Source organism: Diorhabda sublineata, chromosome 8 (assembly GCF_026230105.1).
Source record: "Diorhabda sublineata isolate icDioSubl1.1 chromosome 8, icDioSubl1.1, whole genome shotgun sequence".
Taxonomy (NCBI): domain Eukaryota; kingdom Metazoa; phylum Arthropoda; class Insecta; order Coleoptera; family Chrysomelidae; genus Diorhabda; species Diorhabda sublineata.
Window position 1 is genome coordinate 30277595 of NC_079481.1, and position 18556 is coordinate 30296150.

Here is an 18556-nt window from a genome sequence, read left to right on the forward strand (position 1 = left end):
TATACAACTCAAATGTGTAGATTCTAAACTATTTAATACCAAAAAAGTTGTCAATTTATTTCGAATAAATCAATTTTTTTGACTGAAATTATTGAAATAGGTTCATAAAAACTTGAAAAATGACAATTTTGGTGATATTTTGACAGCTATCGGTAAACTTTGACACAAATTCATCGATTCTGCGCATTATAATACGAAAAAGTTGTCGCTTTATCCAAATAAACTGCATTTTTAGAGACAAAAAATTGAAATAGGTTCGTAAAAACGTTGAAAAATGACAATTTCGGTGACATTTTGACAGCTGTCGGTATATACAACTCAAATGTGTAGATTCTAAACTATTTAATACCAAAAAGTTGTCAATTTATTTCGAATAAATCAATTTTTTGACTGAAATTATTGAAATAGGTTCATAAAAACTTGAAAAATGACAATTTTGGTGATATTTTGACAGCTATCGGTAAACTTTGACACAAATTCATCGATTCTGCGCATTATAATACGAAAAAGTTGTCGCTTTATCCAAATAACTGCATTTTTAGAGACAAAAAATTGAAATAGGTTCGTAAAACGTTGAAAAATGACAATTTCGGTGACATTTTGACAGCTGTCGGTATATACAACTCAAATGTGTAGATTCTAAACTATTTAATACCAAAAAGTTGTCAATTTATTTCGAATAAATCAATTTTTTGACTGAAATTATTGAAATAGGTTCATAAAAACTTGAAAAATGACAATTTTGGTGATATTTTTGACAGCTATCGGTAAACTTTGACACAAATTCATCGATTCTGCGCATTATAATACGAAAAAGTTGTCGCTTTATCCAAATAACTGCATTTTTAGAGACAAAAAATTGAAATAGGTTCGTAAAAAGTTAAAAAAATGACAATTTTGGTGATATTTTGACAGATATTGATGCCTGTGACTCAAATTTATAGATTTCATACTCTATTACACCAAGAAATTGTCGCTATTTCCAAATAAATGCATTTTTAGAACGAAAAAATTGAAATATGTTCGTAAAAAGTTGAAAAATGACAATTTTTATGACATTTTGACAGCTATCGATAATCTTGACACAAATTCATCGATTCTGCGCTTTATAATACCAAAAAGTTGTCGCTATATCCAAATAAATGCATTTTTAGAAAGAAAAAAATAGAAATAAGTTCATAAAAAGTTAAAAAATGACAATTTTGGTGATATTTTGACAGATATTGATGCCTGTGACTCAAATTTATAGATTTCATACTCTATTACACCAAGAAATTGTCGCTATTTCCAAATAAATGCATTTTTTAGAACGAAAAAATTGAAATATGTTCGTAAAAAGTTGAAAAATGACAATTTTGATGACATTTTGACAGCTATCGATAATCTTGACACAAATTCATCGATTCTGCGCTTTATAATACCAAAAAGTTGTCGCTATATCCAAATAAATGCATTTTTTAGAAAGAAAAAAATAGAAATAAGATCATAAAAAGTTAAAAAATGACAATTTTGGTGATATTTTGACAGATATTGATGCCTGTGACTCAAATTTATAGATTTCATACTCTATTACACCAAGAAATTGTCGCTATTTCCAAATAAATGCATTTTTAGAACGAAAAAAATTGAAATATGTTCGTAAAAAGTTGAAAAATGACAATTTTTATGACATTTTGACAGCTATCGATAATCTTGACACAAATTCATCGATTCTGCGCTTTATAATACCAAAAAGTTGTCGCTATATCCAAATAAATGCATTTTTAGAAAGAAAAAATAGAAATAAGTTCATAAAAAGTTAAAAAAATGACAATTTTGGTGATATTTTGACAGATATTGATGCCTGTGACTCAAATTTATAGATTTCATACTCTATTACACCAAGAAATTGTCGCTATTTCCAAATAAATGCATTTTTTAGAACGAAAAAAATTGAAATATGTTCGTAAAAAGTTGAAAAATGACAATTTTTATGACATTTTGACAGCTATCGATAATCTTGACACAAATTCATCGATTCTGCGCTTTATACATACCAAAAAGTTGTCGCTATATCCAAATAAATGCATTTTTAGAAAGAAAAAATAGAAATAAGTTCATAAAAAGTTAAAAAATGACAATTTTGGTGATATTTTGACAGATATTGATGCCTGTGACTCAAATTTATAGATTTCATACTCTATTACACCAAGAAATTGTCGCTATTTCCAAATAAATGCATTTTTAGAACGAAAAAATTGAAATATGTTCGTAAAAAGTTGAAAAATGACAATTTTTATGACATTTTGACAGCTATCGATAATCTTGACACAAATTCATCGATTCTGCGCTTTATAATACCAAAAAGTTGTCGCTATATCCAAATAAATGCATTTTTTAGAAAGAAAAAATAGAAATAAGTTCATAAAAAGTTAAAAAAATGACAATTTTGGTGATATTTTGACAGATATTGATGCCTGTGACTCAAATTTATAGATTTCATACTCTATTACACCAAGAAATTGTCGCTATTTCCAAATAAATGCATTTTTAGAACGAAAAAATTGAACATATGTTCGTAAAAAGTTGAAAAATGACAATTTTGATGACATTTTGACAGCTATCGATAATCTTGACACAAATTCATCGATTCTGCGCTTTATAATACCAAAAAGTTGTCGCTATATCCAAATAAATGCATTTTTAGAAAGAAAAAATAGAAATAAGTTCATAAAAAGTTAAAAAAATGACAATTTTGGTGATATTTTGACAGATATTGATGCCTGTGACTCAAATTTATAGATTTCATACTCTATTACACCAAGAAATTGTCGCTATTTCCAAATAAATGCATTTTTAGAACGAAAAAATTGAAATATGTTCGTAAAAAGTTGAAAAATGACAATTTTTATGACATTTTGACAGCTATCGATAATCTTGACACAAATTCATCGATTCTGCGCTTTATAATACCAAAAAGTTGTCGCTCTTTCCAAATAAATGCATTTTTAGAACGAAAAAATTGAAATATGTTCGTAAAAAGTTGAAAAATGACAATTTTTATGACATTTTGACAGCTATCGATAATCTTGACACAAATTCATCGATTCTGCGCTTTATAATACCAAAAAGTTGTCGCTATATCCAAATAAATGCATTTTTAGAAAGAAAAAAAGAAATAAGTTCATAAAAAGTTAAAAAATGACAATTTTGGTGATATTTTGACAGATATTGATGCCTGTGACTCAAATTTATAGATTTCATACTCTATTACACCAAGAAATTGTCGCTATTTCCAATAAATGCATTTTTAGAACGAAAAAATTGAAATATGTTCGTAAAAAGTTGAAAAATGACAATTTTTATGACATTTTGACAGCTATCGATAATCTTGACACAAATTCATCGATTCTGCGCTTTTATAATACCAAAAAAGTTGTCGCTCTTTCCAAATAAATGCATTTTTAGAACGAAAAAATTGAAATATGTTTCGTTAAAAAGTTGAAAAATGACAATTTTTATGACATTTTGACAGCTATCGATAATCTTGACACAAATTCATCGATTCTGCGCTTTATAATACCAAAAAGTTGTCGCTATATCCAAATAAATGCATTTTTAGAAAGAAAAAATAGAAATAAGTTCATAAAAAGTTAAAAAAATGACAATTTTGGTGATATTTTGACAGATATTGATGCCTGTGACTCAAATTTATAGATTTCATACTCTATTACACCAAGAAATTGTCGCTATTTCCAAATAAATGCATTTTTAGAACGAAAAAATTGAAATATGTTCGTAAAAAGTTGAAAAATGACAATTTTTATGACATTTTGACAGCTATCGATAATCTTGACACAAATTCATCGATTCTGCGCTTTATAATACCAAAAAGTTGTCGCTATATCCAAATAAATGCATTTTTAGAAAGAAAAAATAGAAATATTTTCGTAAAAAGTTGAAAAATGACAATTTCGGTGACATTTTGACAGTTATCGATAATCTTGACACAAATTCATCGATTCTGCACTTTATAATACCAAAAAGTTGTCGCTATATCCAAATAAATGCATTTTTAGAAAGAAAAAATAGAAATATGTTCGTAAAAAGTTAAAAAATGACAATTTTGGTGATATTTTGACAGATATTGATGCCTGTGACTCAAATTTATAGATTTCATACTCTATTACACCAAGAAATTGTCGCTATTTCCAAATAAATGCATTTTTTAGAACGAAAAAATTGAAATATGTTCGTAAAAAGTTGAAAAATGACAATTTTTATGACATTTTGACAGCTATCGATAATCTTGACACAAATTCATCGATTCTGCGCTTTATAATACCAAAAAGTTGTCGCTATATCCAAATAAATGCATTTTTAGAAAGAAAAAATAGAAATAAGTTCATAAAAAGTTAAAAAATGACAATTTCGGTGACATTTTGACAGATATTGATGCCTGTGACTCAAATTTATAGATTTCATACTCTATTACACCAAGAAATTGTCGCTATTTCCAAATAAATGCATTTTTAGAACGAAAAAATTGAAATATGTTCGTAAAAAGTTGAAATATGACAATTTTTATGACATTTTGACAGCTATCGATAATCTTGACACAAATTCATCGATTCTGCGCTTTATAATACCAAAAAGTTGTCGCTATATCCAAATAAATGCATTTTTAGAAAGACAAAATAGAAATAAGTTCATAAAAAGTTAAAAAATGACAATTTTGGTGATATTTTGACAGATATTGATGCCTGTGACTCAAATTTAGAGATTTCATACTCTATTACACCAAGAAATTGTCGCTATTTCCAAATAAATGCATTTCTAGAACGAAAAAAATAGAAATATGTTCGTAAAAAGTTGAAAAATGACAATTTCGGTGATATTTTGACAGCTATCAATAATCTTGACACAAATTCATCGATTCTGCACTTTATAATACCAAAAAGTTGTCGCTATATCCAAATAAATGCATTTTTAGAAAGAAAAAATAGAAATATTTTCGTAAAAAGTTGAAAAATGACAATTTCGGTGACATTTTGACAGTTATCGATAATCTTGACACAAATTCATCGATTCTGCACTTTATAATACCAAAAAGTTGTCGCTATATCCAAATAAATGCATTTTTTAGAAAGAAAAAATAGAAATATGTTCGTAAAAAGTTAAAAAATGACAATTTTGGTGATATTTTTGACAGATATTGATGCCTGTGACTCAAATTTATAGATTTCATACTCTATTACACCAAGAAATTGTCGCTATTTCCAAATAAATGCATTTTTAGAACGAAAAAATTGAAATATGTTCGTAAAAAGTTGAAAATATGACAATTTTGATGACATTTTGACAGCTATCGATAATCTTGACACAAATTCATCGATTCTGCGCTTTTATAATACCAAAAAGTTGTCGCTATATCCAAATAAATGCATTTTTAGAAAGAAAAAATAGAAATAAGTTCATAAAAAAGTTAAAAAATGACAATTTCGGTGACATTTTGACAGATATTGATGCCTGTGACTCAAATTTATAGATTTCATACTCTATTACACCAAGAAATTGTCGCTATTTCCAAATAAATGCATTTTTAGAACGAAAAAAATTGAAATGTTCGTAAAAAGTTGAAAAATGACAATTTTTATGACATTTTGACAGCTATCGATAATCTTGACACAAATTCATCGATTCTGCACTTTATAATACCAAAAAGTTGTCGCTATATCCAAATAAATGCATTTTTAGAAAGAAAAAATAGAAATATGTTCGTATAAAAGTTAAAAAATGACAATTTTGGTGATATTTTGACAGATATTGATGCCTGTGACTCAAATTTATAGATTTCATACTCTATTACACCAAGAAATTCTCGCTCTTTCCAAATAAATGCATTTTAGAACGAAAAAATAGAAATAGGTTCATAAAAAAATACAAAAATGACAATTTTGATGACATTTTGACAGCTATCGATAATCTTTGACACAAATTCATCGATTCTGCGCTTTATAATACCAAAAAGTTGTCGCTATATCCAAATAAATGCATTTTTAGAAAGAAAAAATAGAAATAAGTTCATAAAAAGTTAAAAAATGACAATTTTGGTGATATTTTGACAGATATTGATGCCTGTGACTCAAATTTATAGATTTCATACTCTATTACACCAAGAAATTGTCGCTATTTCCAAATAAATGCATTTTTAGAACGAAAAAATTGAAATATGTTCGTAAAAAGTTGAAAAATGACAATTTTTATGACATTTTGACAGCTATCGATAATCTTGACACAAATTCATCGATTCTGCGCTTTATAATACCAAAAAGTTGTCGCTATATCCAAATAAATGCATTTTTAGAAAGAAAAAATAGAAATAAGTTCATAAAAAGTTAAAAAATGACAATTTTGGTGATATTTTGACAGATATTGATGCCTGTGACTCAAATTTATAGATTTCATACTCTATTACACCAAGAAATTGTCGCTATTTCCAAATAAATGCATTTCTAGAACGAAAAAATAGAAATATGTTCGTAAAAAGTTGAAAAATGACAATTTCGGTGACATTTTGACAGCTATCGATAATCTTTGACACAAATTCATCGATTCTGCACTTTATAATACCAAAAAGTTGTCGCTCTTTCCAAATAAATGCATTTTTACAACGAAAAAATTGAAATATGTTCGTAAAAAGTTGAAAAATGACAATTTCGGTGACATTTTGACAGCTATCGATAATCTTTGACACAAATTCATCGATTCTGCACTTTATAATACCAAAAAGTTGTCGCTCTTTCCAAATAAATGCATTTTTAGAACGAAAAAATTGAAATATGTTCGTAAAAAGTTGAAAAATGACAATTTCGGTGACATTTTGACAGCTATCGATAATCTTGACACAAATTCATCGATTCTGCACTTTATAATACCAAAAAGTTGTCGCTCTTTCCAAATAAATGCATTTTTTAGAACGAAAAAATTGAAATATGTTCGTAAAAAGTTGAAAAATGACAATTTCGGTGACATTTTGACAGCAATCGATAATCTTGACACAAATTCATCGATTCTGCACTTTATAATACCAAAAAGTTGTCGCTCTTTCCAAATAAATGCATTTTTAGAACGAAAAAATAGAAATATGTTCGTAAAAAGTTGAAAAATGACAATTTCGGTGACATTTTGACAGCTATCGATAATCTTTGACACAAATTCATCGATTCTGCACTTTATAATACCAAAAAGTTGTCGCTCTTTCCAAATAAATGCATTTTTAGAACGAAAAAATTGAAATATGTTCGTAAAAAGTTGAAAAATGACAATTTCGGTGACATTTTGACAGCTATCGATAATCTTGACACAAATTCATCGATTCTGCACTTTATAATACCAAAAAGTTGTCGCTATATCCAAATAAATGCATTTTTAGAAAGAAAAAATAGAAATATGTTCGTAAAAAGTTGAAAAATGACAATTTCGGTGACATTTTGACAGCTATCGATAATCTTTGACACAAATTCATCGATTCTGCACTTTATAATACCAAAAAGTTGTCGCTCTTTCCAAATAAATGCATTTTTAGAACGAAAAAATTGAAATATGTTCGTAAAAAGTTGAAAAATGACAATTTCGGTGACATTTTGACAGCTATCGATAATCTTTGACACAAATTCATTCATCAATTTTCAAAAAAGAAAAAATCATCCAACAACTTAAAACCGATTATATACGAAGCGAAAAATAATTATTTATGCAATCTTCCGGGGTATTGATCCGAGGGAAAAGAATTTATGTCAAAGTTCGATTGAGGTCATTCTAAAGCCCCAGTTAACCGCTCTACTTGTTAGAAGTACATTCACTCCTCTTATAAACCCATTCAAAGTACGCGTATCATATACGAGGTGTCTCATAAACAATGACAGGTTTCGAAAACTCGTTTTTCAAATTTAAACAGTATCGAAAAACCTTCAGCGTACGTAATTCGCGTTCGACATACAAAACAAATATTTATTTTCAATCCCTTCACATTTTTACTACCCTATAAAAAAGAAGAAAAATTCCTAACCCAACCTAACTCATCTTAACCTAACTTAACTCATCTTAACCTAACCTAACTCATTCTAACCTAACAAAAGTCAACCTAACCCTAACCTAAATCATTCTAACCTAACAAAAGTCAACCTAACCCTAACCTAAATCATTCTAACCTAACAAAAGTCAACCTAACCCTAACCTAAATCATTCTAACCTAACAAAAGTCAACCTAACCCTAACCTAACTCATTCTAACCTAACAAAAGTCAACCTAACCCTAACCTAAATCATTCTAACCTAACAAAAGTCAACCTAACCCTAACCTAAATCATTCTAACCTAACAAAAGTCAACCTAACCCTAACCTAAATCATTCTAACCTAACAAAAGTCAACCTAACCCTAACCTAAATCATTCTAACCTAACAAAAGTCAACCTAACCCTAACCTAAATCATTCTAACCTAACAAAAGTCAACCTAACCCTAACCTAAATCATTCTAACCTAACAAAAGTCAACCTAACCCTAACCTAAATCATTCTAACCTAACAAAAGTCAACCTAACCCTAACCTAAATCATTCTAACCTAACAAAAGTCAACCTAACCCTAACCTAAATCATTCTAACCTAACAAAAGTCAACCTAACCCTAACCTAAATCATTCTAACCTAACAAAAGTCAACCTAACCCTAACCTAAATCATTCTAACCTAACAAAAGTCAACCTAACCCTAACCTAACTCATTCTAACCTAACAAAAGTCAACCTAACCCGACCTTAACCTAACCTAACTGCTGATTGCATGACTGACTTATTTTGTATCGAATAAAACAACAAAGTTCAATACAACCCTGTATTTAGCAACGTTTGCCCTGTCAAAAAGTGTCTCGATTAGATAAATAGATGAACTTTTTTAGGAAAAACCTAGATACATACTTTTCTGTATGTCTACACGTCTATTATTTTGTTTATCTCGTAGTTTTTTCTCTATTTTTTAATTTATAGTCTTGATTCCTCGTCGCCAGTCCATTCTTCTTCTTGACGTATACATTTCGCGAGAAATTGGTGGCGGTTTATTAAAATTTTGGCGAGCGCGTTACTTCGCCTTCACCATTAATGCAAAAAAGTATCAATTTTTCCAACACTGTAAAGATTATTTCAATTGGCAAATGATTGTGCATTTTTTTGCATTGTAAAATATCGAGCATCTTTTTTTTATTTGGTGGTGTGAACGCCCCCAGTTTTCCAATACTATATGGAGACGTAGGGGATTTGGAATCCCTTCTGGTGAAGCTTTTGGGCGTGATTCCATGACCCGATGTTTGTACCTTCGAGAAATTGTTTCTCGTGGTATCCAGATCAACTTTTGACGATGATTAATCTCAAAAAAAAACAAAAAATTTATATATTTAGATGTACAGTAGTTTTTCTAAAGATAAGTTTCGACGGTCCGTATCACTTGAGTGTGATACAACTTCCGGATTTTGTTACTTGTCGATCTGTGAGATCGAGACTGATAATTTCTATTCTAATTCAAAAATAATGTGAATTTAATTATTACGATTATGAAAAGGAAGAACTTTCACTGTTAGATTCATAATAGTTGCGCAACGACTAGTTTATAGAGAAAACCGATTACGAAACTTTCTATTCTCACTTTCCTATTCGCGTTCGTCCGCTTCTTCCGCTACTAGATCGATTATTAAATGTTAGATAATATACAAAAAATGTCGTTTTGTATTTAAATTTCCTTATTAGATAAAATAAACGCTAAAAAATCCCATATCTGGTCATTTATTTGCGTTTTACATCTTCCATATGTGCGTTCCTCGACTTCACGTGTTTTATACGTTATGATCTACTCTACGAATTGGCGCGAAATTCACAATTTTCGCGAATCGTTCGTTATTATTGCATTTCGTACAGTTTAGAAAATTTTGTTTTCCAGGAATTATGACCTTAACGCGCACTCCTTGTGAGCTCGACAAGATGAGCCTTTTCCAAGATTTGAAATTGAAGAGGAGGAAAGTGGATTCTCGTTGCAGTAGTGACGGTAAGTGTTGGATTAGCACGACGAAAAAAGCTTTAGATCGTTCGCAGTTTCGATATATCGAGGCCCGTAAGCAAAAGTTAGGTTATGTCAAGTCGCAACGAGTTTTAACCGAAATTTTGTATACTTCGATCCATTTTATGATGGTAGAGGCCGCGCGACCGTTTAGGGGAGTTGTTTTTGGTTGAAAATCTCAAATTTAGTTAGGAAATTGTTGGTTGCCACCAGCACAAATCGAAAACAAGATGGAGGCTGTTTGTGGCGAATTGAAAATTGGCGACTGCGTCGCATTTTCGGCGAAAGTGGCGTCGAATCCATTCGACGGGTGATGAAACTACGATCCTACATCCAAAAGGGGTGTCAGCGACCGTACCAAGTCAAAAAAACCACCAAAATATTTGTTTCTACGATATTTTGGTGGATCCGAAGCACGCTGGGGGGAATTTAAGGATATTGCGGAGATGGGGGTGAGAAAATGGAAAAAAATCGCGGAGCAGGACGTCAGCGAGAAGCAAAAGGATCCACAAAAACCGTAAAGGGCGGCAATCATCCGCAAAGTCGAGATATATACAGGGTGTCTCACGGCCAGTTAAAACTATCTGTATATATGGAAAAATATTTATAGTAGAATCATGAAAATTTCTACGTTTGGGTTTTCGAATACGATCTTTTCAACTAAAATATTTTCAAAAATGGCCGACTTCCGGTTCTACCGGAAGTCGACTGTAACTTTGTTATTTTAAATAGAACACCCCGTATATTAATACATTTTCGAAATTTACGTAAAATTTTAGTATACTTTTATCTAAAAACTTTTTTCGAAAAATGCGTATTTTTTGGGTTATTAATTTTTTTGTAAAAAATTTCACCCTTATAAATTATTTTTTTACGATAATACCTTTGAAAATGCGAAAATTATTTTTGTTCGGTTGTTTTTAACAAGGTTAAACGTATTTGAATCTATGTACAAAAATGTTTCATTCTATACGGGGTGTGTATAAAATATGTGCAAAATTTAACTTCATAAATATCAAGGTTTTTATTTTTTTAAATAGACCCGGTTAATATTTGGATAACTTTTAGGTTTAGGTATAGGAAAATTACCTTATTTTTTACCCTTGAATGCATTTAAATAGAAAAAACTGGGTGGTTCTATTTAAAAAATAGAAAAAAATTGATATTTATAAAGTTAAACTTTGAACACTTTTTATACACACCTTGTATAAAATATACAATTTTTCAACATACATTCAAATACGTCTAACCTTGCTTAAAGCCACTGAATAAAAACCATTTTCATATCTTTAAGGGTAGCATCGTAATAAAATAATTTGCAAGGGTAAAATTTTTTACAAAAAAATTAATAACCCAAAAAATACGCATTTTTCGAAAAAAGTTTTTAGATAAAAGTATACCGAAATTTTACGTAGATTTCAAAAATGTATTAATATACAGGGTGTTCTATTTAAAATAACAAAGTTACAGTCGACTTCCGGTAGAACCGGTAGTCGGCCATCTTTGAAAATATCTGGATAATGGTAAGGTTTAGGTATAGAAAAGTATACGTGGATATGTTTTATTTTTCACCCCTGAATCCATGAAAATCGAAAAAACCGGGTGGGTCTATTTAAAAAAATGAAAAAATTTGATATTTATAATGTTAAACTTTGATTACTTTTTATACACGCCCTGTATAGAATGAAACATTTTTCAACATATATTCAAATACGTGTAACCTTGCTAAAAGCCACTGAATAAAAACCATTTTCATATCTTTAAGGGTAGCATCGTAATAAAATAATTTATAGGGGTCTGCAAGGGTCAAATTTTTTACAAAAAAATTAATAACCCAAAAAATACGCATTTTTCGAAAAAAGTTTTTAGATAAAAGTATATTAAAATTTTACGTAAATTTCGAAAATGTATTAATATACGGGGTGTTCTATTTAAAATAACAAAGTTACAGTCGACTTCCGGTAGAACCGGAAGTCGGCCATCTTTGAAAATATTTTAGTTGAAAAGATCGTATTCGAAAACCCAAACGTAGAAATTTTCATGATTCTAGTATAAATATTTTGCCATATACAGATAGTTTTAACTCGTCGTGGGACATCCTGTATATATACAATTTTCAACTCAGTAGATTACTCCCAAGACTCTCTAAGACCATTTTGTAAATAAATTTTAGAACAAAAAAAAAGACGCGGCAAAATCAGCGTCCGCTTCATGTCAAATATTTCTGACAGACCGGGAGCGTTTTGCAAAGTCAGTGTACAGACGTTCTGAAAAGTGTGTGTAAACGACAGGAGTAAATGTTGAAATTACAGTTTTTTTTTCATGTTAGGCTAAGATTTCGTGAACCACACGACTTTTCCATTGTTTGAAGCGCGTTTTGAAAACCGCAACAAAGACATCGACCGCCAAACAGGCGAATCGAATCAGACTTTAAGCATGCACCGGGGGGTATTTGGTCGCAAACTTCCAAAATGAATAGCGAAAGGCTTACCGAATTAAAAAATTAGCATTAACTCCGCCGTAATTTTCTAATCTCTGTTCGCCATAATGAATCGACCACCCAGTCACCGTTTATTGACAACAACTTAGAGTAGGCAGCCATCAGCAAACTTTGCTTCTAGGCAATGTCTCTGTCCGCTTCTAGGCGAATCTGTCGCCGATACAAGCACCTCGTCGCCCGATCTCCTGAGTCCATCGTCCCCGAAAATGACCGACGCCGTTCTCAATCCCCCGAGCCCCGATTCCACGCCGCTTCAACTCCACCACCCAGAACCGACGCTCGAAAAAGTACCGAACCGACTAGAAGAATCCGGCGTCTTCGATGGAGGCGGCGGAGGGACCCCGAGCGTCATCAAGTAAGCTACAACGCAATATCAAATTAGAAAAAAAAAAAAAAAATGTGTAATTTTCAATAATCCTGTTTAGATCTCTTCCGGTTATAAGATCGCACAGTCCGCCGGTACGACCCCAACCGCAATTCAGTCCCTCGCAACCGCCCCGACCGCACAGTTCGCCAGGTCGTCCGGCAAATATCAGCCCCCGCACGAGTCCGGTGATCAGACACGCCCCGCTATTTCCGCCGACGGCGGCGTCCGCCCAAGAACCCACGTCGTCGATTTCGTCTCGAAGCGTCATCATCAGTCAACAGCAACCGACTCAAAACCCGCAATTATGGTTGAAACATTCGAGAATAAACGGCGTCAAACCCGAGCTGATCGGAGGGACGTTCGGAGTGAAAACCGAATTAATCGGGGGTAATTTCAACGTTAAACCCGAATTAATCGGCGGAAATTACGTCGGCGCGCCCGTGGACGTCAAACCCCCCGGTAGTCCGATGAGCAGAAGCGGTCCAGTGCGACAAACGCCTACCGTGATCATGGGAGAGGCGGGCGGAGTTCGCACGATGATCTGGTCGCAGCCTTCGTCGCCCGCAAACGACCCGCAGCTCCATCCCACCACCTCCAATTGGCCCCAAGTGAGCAACACCGACGAGAGCGCGGCGCAGCTCCTGCTGAATCTCGGCCAAGACCGACTGCGCCCCGCCAGTAGAAACGTGGTGTCGTCGCCGTCGCCGACGTCCCAATTCGCCGGAGGATCGCCTTTGAACATGGAGCGATTGTGGGCCGGCGACGTGCGGCAGTTGCCGATCGGTCAGCAGACCCAGGCCCTCAATCTCACCGCGCCCCCGCCGGGGGTTGTGCCCTCGATGTACGGCCAGAGCGACGTGAAACCCTGTCCGAACGCGGAGGCCGCGCCGGGCGAGCACGCCGAACAACAACAACAACAAGAAGAAGAAGAACAGCCGATGATTTGTATGATATGCGAAGACAAAGCGACGGGGTTGCACTACGGAATAATCACTTGCGAGGGTTGCAAAGGGTTTTTTAAACGGACCGTACAAAATAGGAGGGTGTATACTTGTGTGGCGGACGGGAATTGTGAAATAACCAAAGCGCAAAGGAATAGGTGTCAGTATTGCAGATTTAAAAAGTGTATAGAACAAGGAATGGTACTACAAGGTACGTTATATTCAAATTCCGATTTATTTTTTACTTTATTTCATTCGAAAATCGACAAAAAAACTCGTAATTCTACGTTAAATTCATGTAAATATCGATCGACAAAGTTTTTAATGGCTGTCGATTCCAAATTTAATCTTAATATGTTTCAAATTTTGTTATTTATCGTGTATTCTATGTCTCGAATATAGTTCTATGTTTTTAAGCATCTGTCAATTCGATAATAACACCGAAACGACGTTATAGTTCTATGGAAGCGTTCTTTTGTATGTTTTTAACACGAAAACATAGTTCTATGGTCACGATTCGTGCCAGACATTGTTCTATGGTGTATTAAAGTAGCCCACGGAAATACAGTTCGATGGAATTGTTCTTTTTTATCTTCAACGTCAAATTAAACGGTTCTATGACAGCTGTCGTCCTTTTTAATTGTATTTTATTTAAAAATGGCTCAAAAGTAATTGTCAATTCCCTGTCATTAACGTCATCGAATATATAATTCTATGGAAGCGTTCTTTTGTATGTTTTTAACTTGAAAACACAGTTCTATGGACACGATTTGTTGTATTCACATTCCGATATTTTTTTTCTTTATTTCATTCGAAAATCGACAAAAAAACTCGTAATTCTACGTTAAATTCATGTAAATATCGATCGACAAAGTTTTTAATGGCTGTCGATTCCAAATTTAATCTTAATATGTTTCAAATTTTGTTATTTATCGTGTATTCTATGTCTCGAATGTAGTTCTATGTTTTTAAACATCTGTCAATTCGATAATACCACCGAAACGACGTTATAGTTCTATGGAAGCGTTCTTTTGTATGTTTTTAACATGAAAACACAGTTCTATGGTCACGATTCGTGTTAAGCTTTGTTCTATGGTGTATTGAAGTAACCCTCGGGAATACAGTTCGATGGAATCGTTCTGCTTTATGTTTTTAACTCGAAAACACAGTTCTATGGTCACGATTCGTGTTAAGCTTTGTTCTATGGTGTATTGAAGTAACCCTCGGGAATACAGTTCGATGGAATCGTTCTGCTATATGTTTTTAACTCGAAAACACAGTTCTATGGCCACGATTCGTGTTAAGCTTTGTTCTATGGTGTATTGAAGTAACCCTCGGGAATACAGTTCGATGGAATCGTTCTGCTATATGTTTTTAACTCGAAAATACAGTTCTATGGCCACGATTCGTGTTAAGCTTTGTTCTATGGTGTATTGAAGTAACCCTCGGGAATACAGTTCGATGGAATCGTTCTGCTATATGTTTTTAACTCGAAAACACAGTTCTATGGTCACGATTCGTGTTAAGCTTTGTTCTATGGTGTATTGAAGTAACCCTCGGGAATACAGTTCGATGGAATCGTTCTGCTTTATGTTTTTAACTCGAAAACACAGTTCTATGGTCACGATTCGTGTTAAGCTTTGTTCTATGGTGTATTGAAGTAACCCTCGGGAATACAGTTCGATGGAATCGTTCTGCTTTATGTTTTTAACTCGAAAATACAGTTCTATGGCCACGATTCGTGTTAAGCTTTGTTCTATGGTGTATTGAAGTAACCCTCGGGAATACAGTTCGATGGAATCGTTCTGCTTTATGTTTTTAACTCGAAAACACAGTTCTATGGTCACGATTCGTGTTAAGCTTTGTTCTATGGTGTATTGAAGTAACCCTCGGGAATACAGTTCGATGGAATCGTTCTGCTATATGTTTTTAACTCGAAAACACAGTTCTATGGTCACGATTCGTGTTAAGCTTTGTTCTATGGTGTATTGAAGTAACCCTCGGGAATACAGTTCGATGGAATCGTTCTGCTTTATGTTTTTAACTCGAAAATACAGTTCTATGGTCACGATTCGTGTTAAGCTTTGTTCTATGGTGTATTGAAGTAACCCTCGGGAATACAGTTCGATGGAATCGTTCTGCTTTATGTTTTTAACTCGAAAATACAGTTCTATGGTCACGATTCGTGTTAAGCTTTGTTCTATGGTGTATTGAAGTAACCCTCGGGAATACAGTTCGATGGAATCGTTCTGCTATATGTTTTTAACTCGAAAACACAGTTCTATGGTCACGATTCGTGTTAAGCTTTGTTCTATGGTGTATTGAAGTAACCCTCGGGAATACAGTTCGATGGAATCGTTCTGCTTTATGTTTTTAACTCGAAAATACAGTTCTATGGCCACGATTCGTGTTAAGCTTTGTTCTATGGTGTATTGAAGTAACCCTCGGGAATACAGTTCGATGGAATCGTTCTGCTTTATGTTTTTAACTCGAAAACACAGTTCTATGGTCACGATTCGTGTTAAGCTTTGTTCTATGGTGTATTGAAGTAACCCTCGGGAATACAGTTCGATGGAATCGTTCTGCTTTATGTTTTTAACTCGAAAACACAGTTCTATGGTCACGATTCGTGTTAAGCTTTGTTCTATGGTGTATTGAAGTAACCCTCGGGAATACAGTTCGATGGAATCGTTCTGCTTTATGTTTTTAACTCGAAAACACAGTTCTATGGTCACGATTCGTGTTAAGCTTTGTTCTATGGTGTATTGAAGTAACCCTCGGTTATACAGTTCTATGGAATCGATAGATTTTATGATTCTAAATCGAAAATTAGTCCTTTAGAACCGTTCCCTGTTATGGGTTACTTCAAAATATACAAAAATTATATAAATAAATCATTTCGAATCGCTCGACAGTCGACCGGAAAGTTTGAGGTTAGATTTACTCTCATTTACATGGTGCCGCGACAGGTATCGGTACACCACCGATTCCGACCCCCCAATTAATCTGATACGCCCCGTTTTATTTGTAGCCGTTAGGGAAGATCGAATGCCGGGAGGGCGCAACAGCGGCGCCGTTTACAACCTGTACAAAGTTAAATATAAAAAACACAAAAAACCGTCGGCCAAACAACAAACGAAACCGATCGACAAAAACCTACTCGGCCATCAATTCAAAACGGAACCGCCGCCCGGCATCCCCTCCAATCTAGTGAACGGCACCATCTTGAAAACCGCCCTGACCAATCCCAGCGAAGTGATCCGTCTGCGGCAGCGGCTGGACAGCGCGGTGTCGTCGTCGCGCGACCGAAATTTCTCCGTCGAATATTCCCTATCGATGATAAAAACACTCATAGACTGTGATGAATTCCAAGACATCGCCACGTTGCAAAACCTCGACGAACTCCTCGATCACAATACGGACTTGAGCGAAAAGTTGTGCAACATCGGCGATTCGATCGTTTACAAATTGGTGCAATGGACAAAGAGGTTGCCCTTTTATCTGGAACTGCCCGTCGAGGTGCACACCAGACTTTTGACGCACAAATGGCACGAGCTGTTGGTCTTGACCACGTCCGCCTACCAAGCCATCCACAAAGTCGCCACCGAGCAAATGGCCACCACCTTCATCGAACCGGATTTCTCCCAGGAGGTAAATATCTCGATTTATCGACGAAGAGCGGAAAATTTTTACCATTCCCGCGCCCAATACTTCTTACCAGACCTTAAGTCACCCAAATCCGTTCCAGAACTGGCCTAGAGCCCAACGATATGGCTTGTACGCCAACCGTGCTATCCTCCACATTCCCTCGCTTATTCATTGGTGTCCTCCAAGTCTTATTTGGTCGCTTTTCGCACGGCCGGTTTCTCTATGGTCAGTCCCAAGCACCAACGACATCCAGGATCGTCGTTGATGCCCATGGTGTGCAGATGGCGTCTTAATTCACTCACCGATTCCTCCGGCACAACCTTTACGGTTCGTACGGCAGCTCTCGAGCAGATTTAGAGGCCTGCTCCGACCAAACCATTTCTCGTGCGTACCAGATCCATTAGTCGCCGCAATTGATTCGGCCTACAGTTCCTCGTGGACGTTCAGCCTGCAGGTCGACCGAGTTGTGTCAGTAGATCCCCATAGAATCCGCTCTTCGTTTAGTATTATTCCGATTAACAAAATTCTATGGATTGATTTCGATTTAGGTGGAATCGAATTTGTGCACGCTCCAAAATTGTCTGATTTCGATGATGGGTAGAGAAATAACGATCGAGCAGCTGCGCCAGGACGTGGGTCTGATGATCGAGAGGATCACCCACGTAACTTTGATGTTTAGGCAGATCAAATTAACTATGGAAGAATATGTGTGCCTTAAAGTAATTACGATGTTGAATCAAGGTGAGTTTTTTGTATATTTTATATAGGACAAACATAATTGAACTTTTCGATTTAACGCGCAATCATCACAAATGTTTTGTTTCATCGAAATTTTTCCGTTTTTTGAGCGTTTTTTCGACATTTATCATTTAGTCGATTCGAATAAAACGAAATAATTGTAAAGGTCCGCGTTAATGCCTTTTTTTCGACCATTATTTCGGGCTAATACCAAATTTTGGCGATGCGACGTTCGGGGATGGATAATCCTTTGGATCCAAAGGATTATTCATCCCTCGTGCG

General features: G+C 34.2%; 1 protein-coding gene across 3 annotated transcripts in view; it reads left to right on the top strand.

The window, feature by feature from the left end:
* The window catches only part of LOC130447652 (hormone receptor 4), a 44082-nt gene that overhangs the window by 22111 nt on the left and 3415 nt on the right, over nucleotides 1-18556 (top strand). For 2 of the 3 annotated variants that reach the window (XM_056784600.1, XM_056784601.1), the window contains exons 3-7: nucleotides 9964-10068; nucleotides 12725-12935; nucleotides 13006-14099; nucleotides 16920-17539; nucleotides 18085-18277. In XM_056784600.1, coding sequence (XP_056640578.1) covers nucleotides 9964-10068; nucleotides 12725-12935; nucleotides 13006-14099; nucleotides 16920-17539; nucleotides 18085-18277 — 2223 coding nt within the window. Of the gene's footprint in view, nucleotides 1-9962; nucleotides 10069-12701; nucleotides 12936-13005; nucleotides 14100-16919; nucleotides 17540-18084; nucleotides 18278-18556 lie in introns of those variants that run through there. The other variant, XM_056784602.1, reaches the window with a different exon arrangement.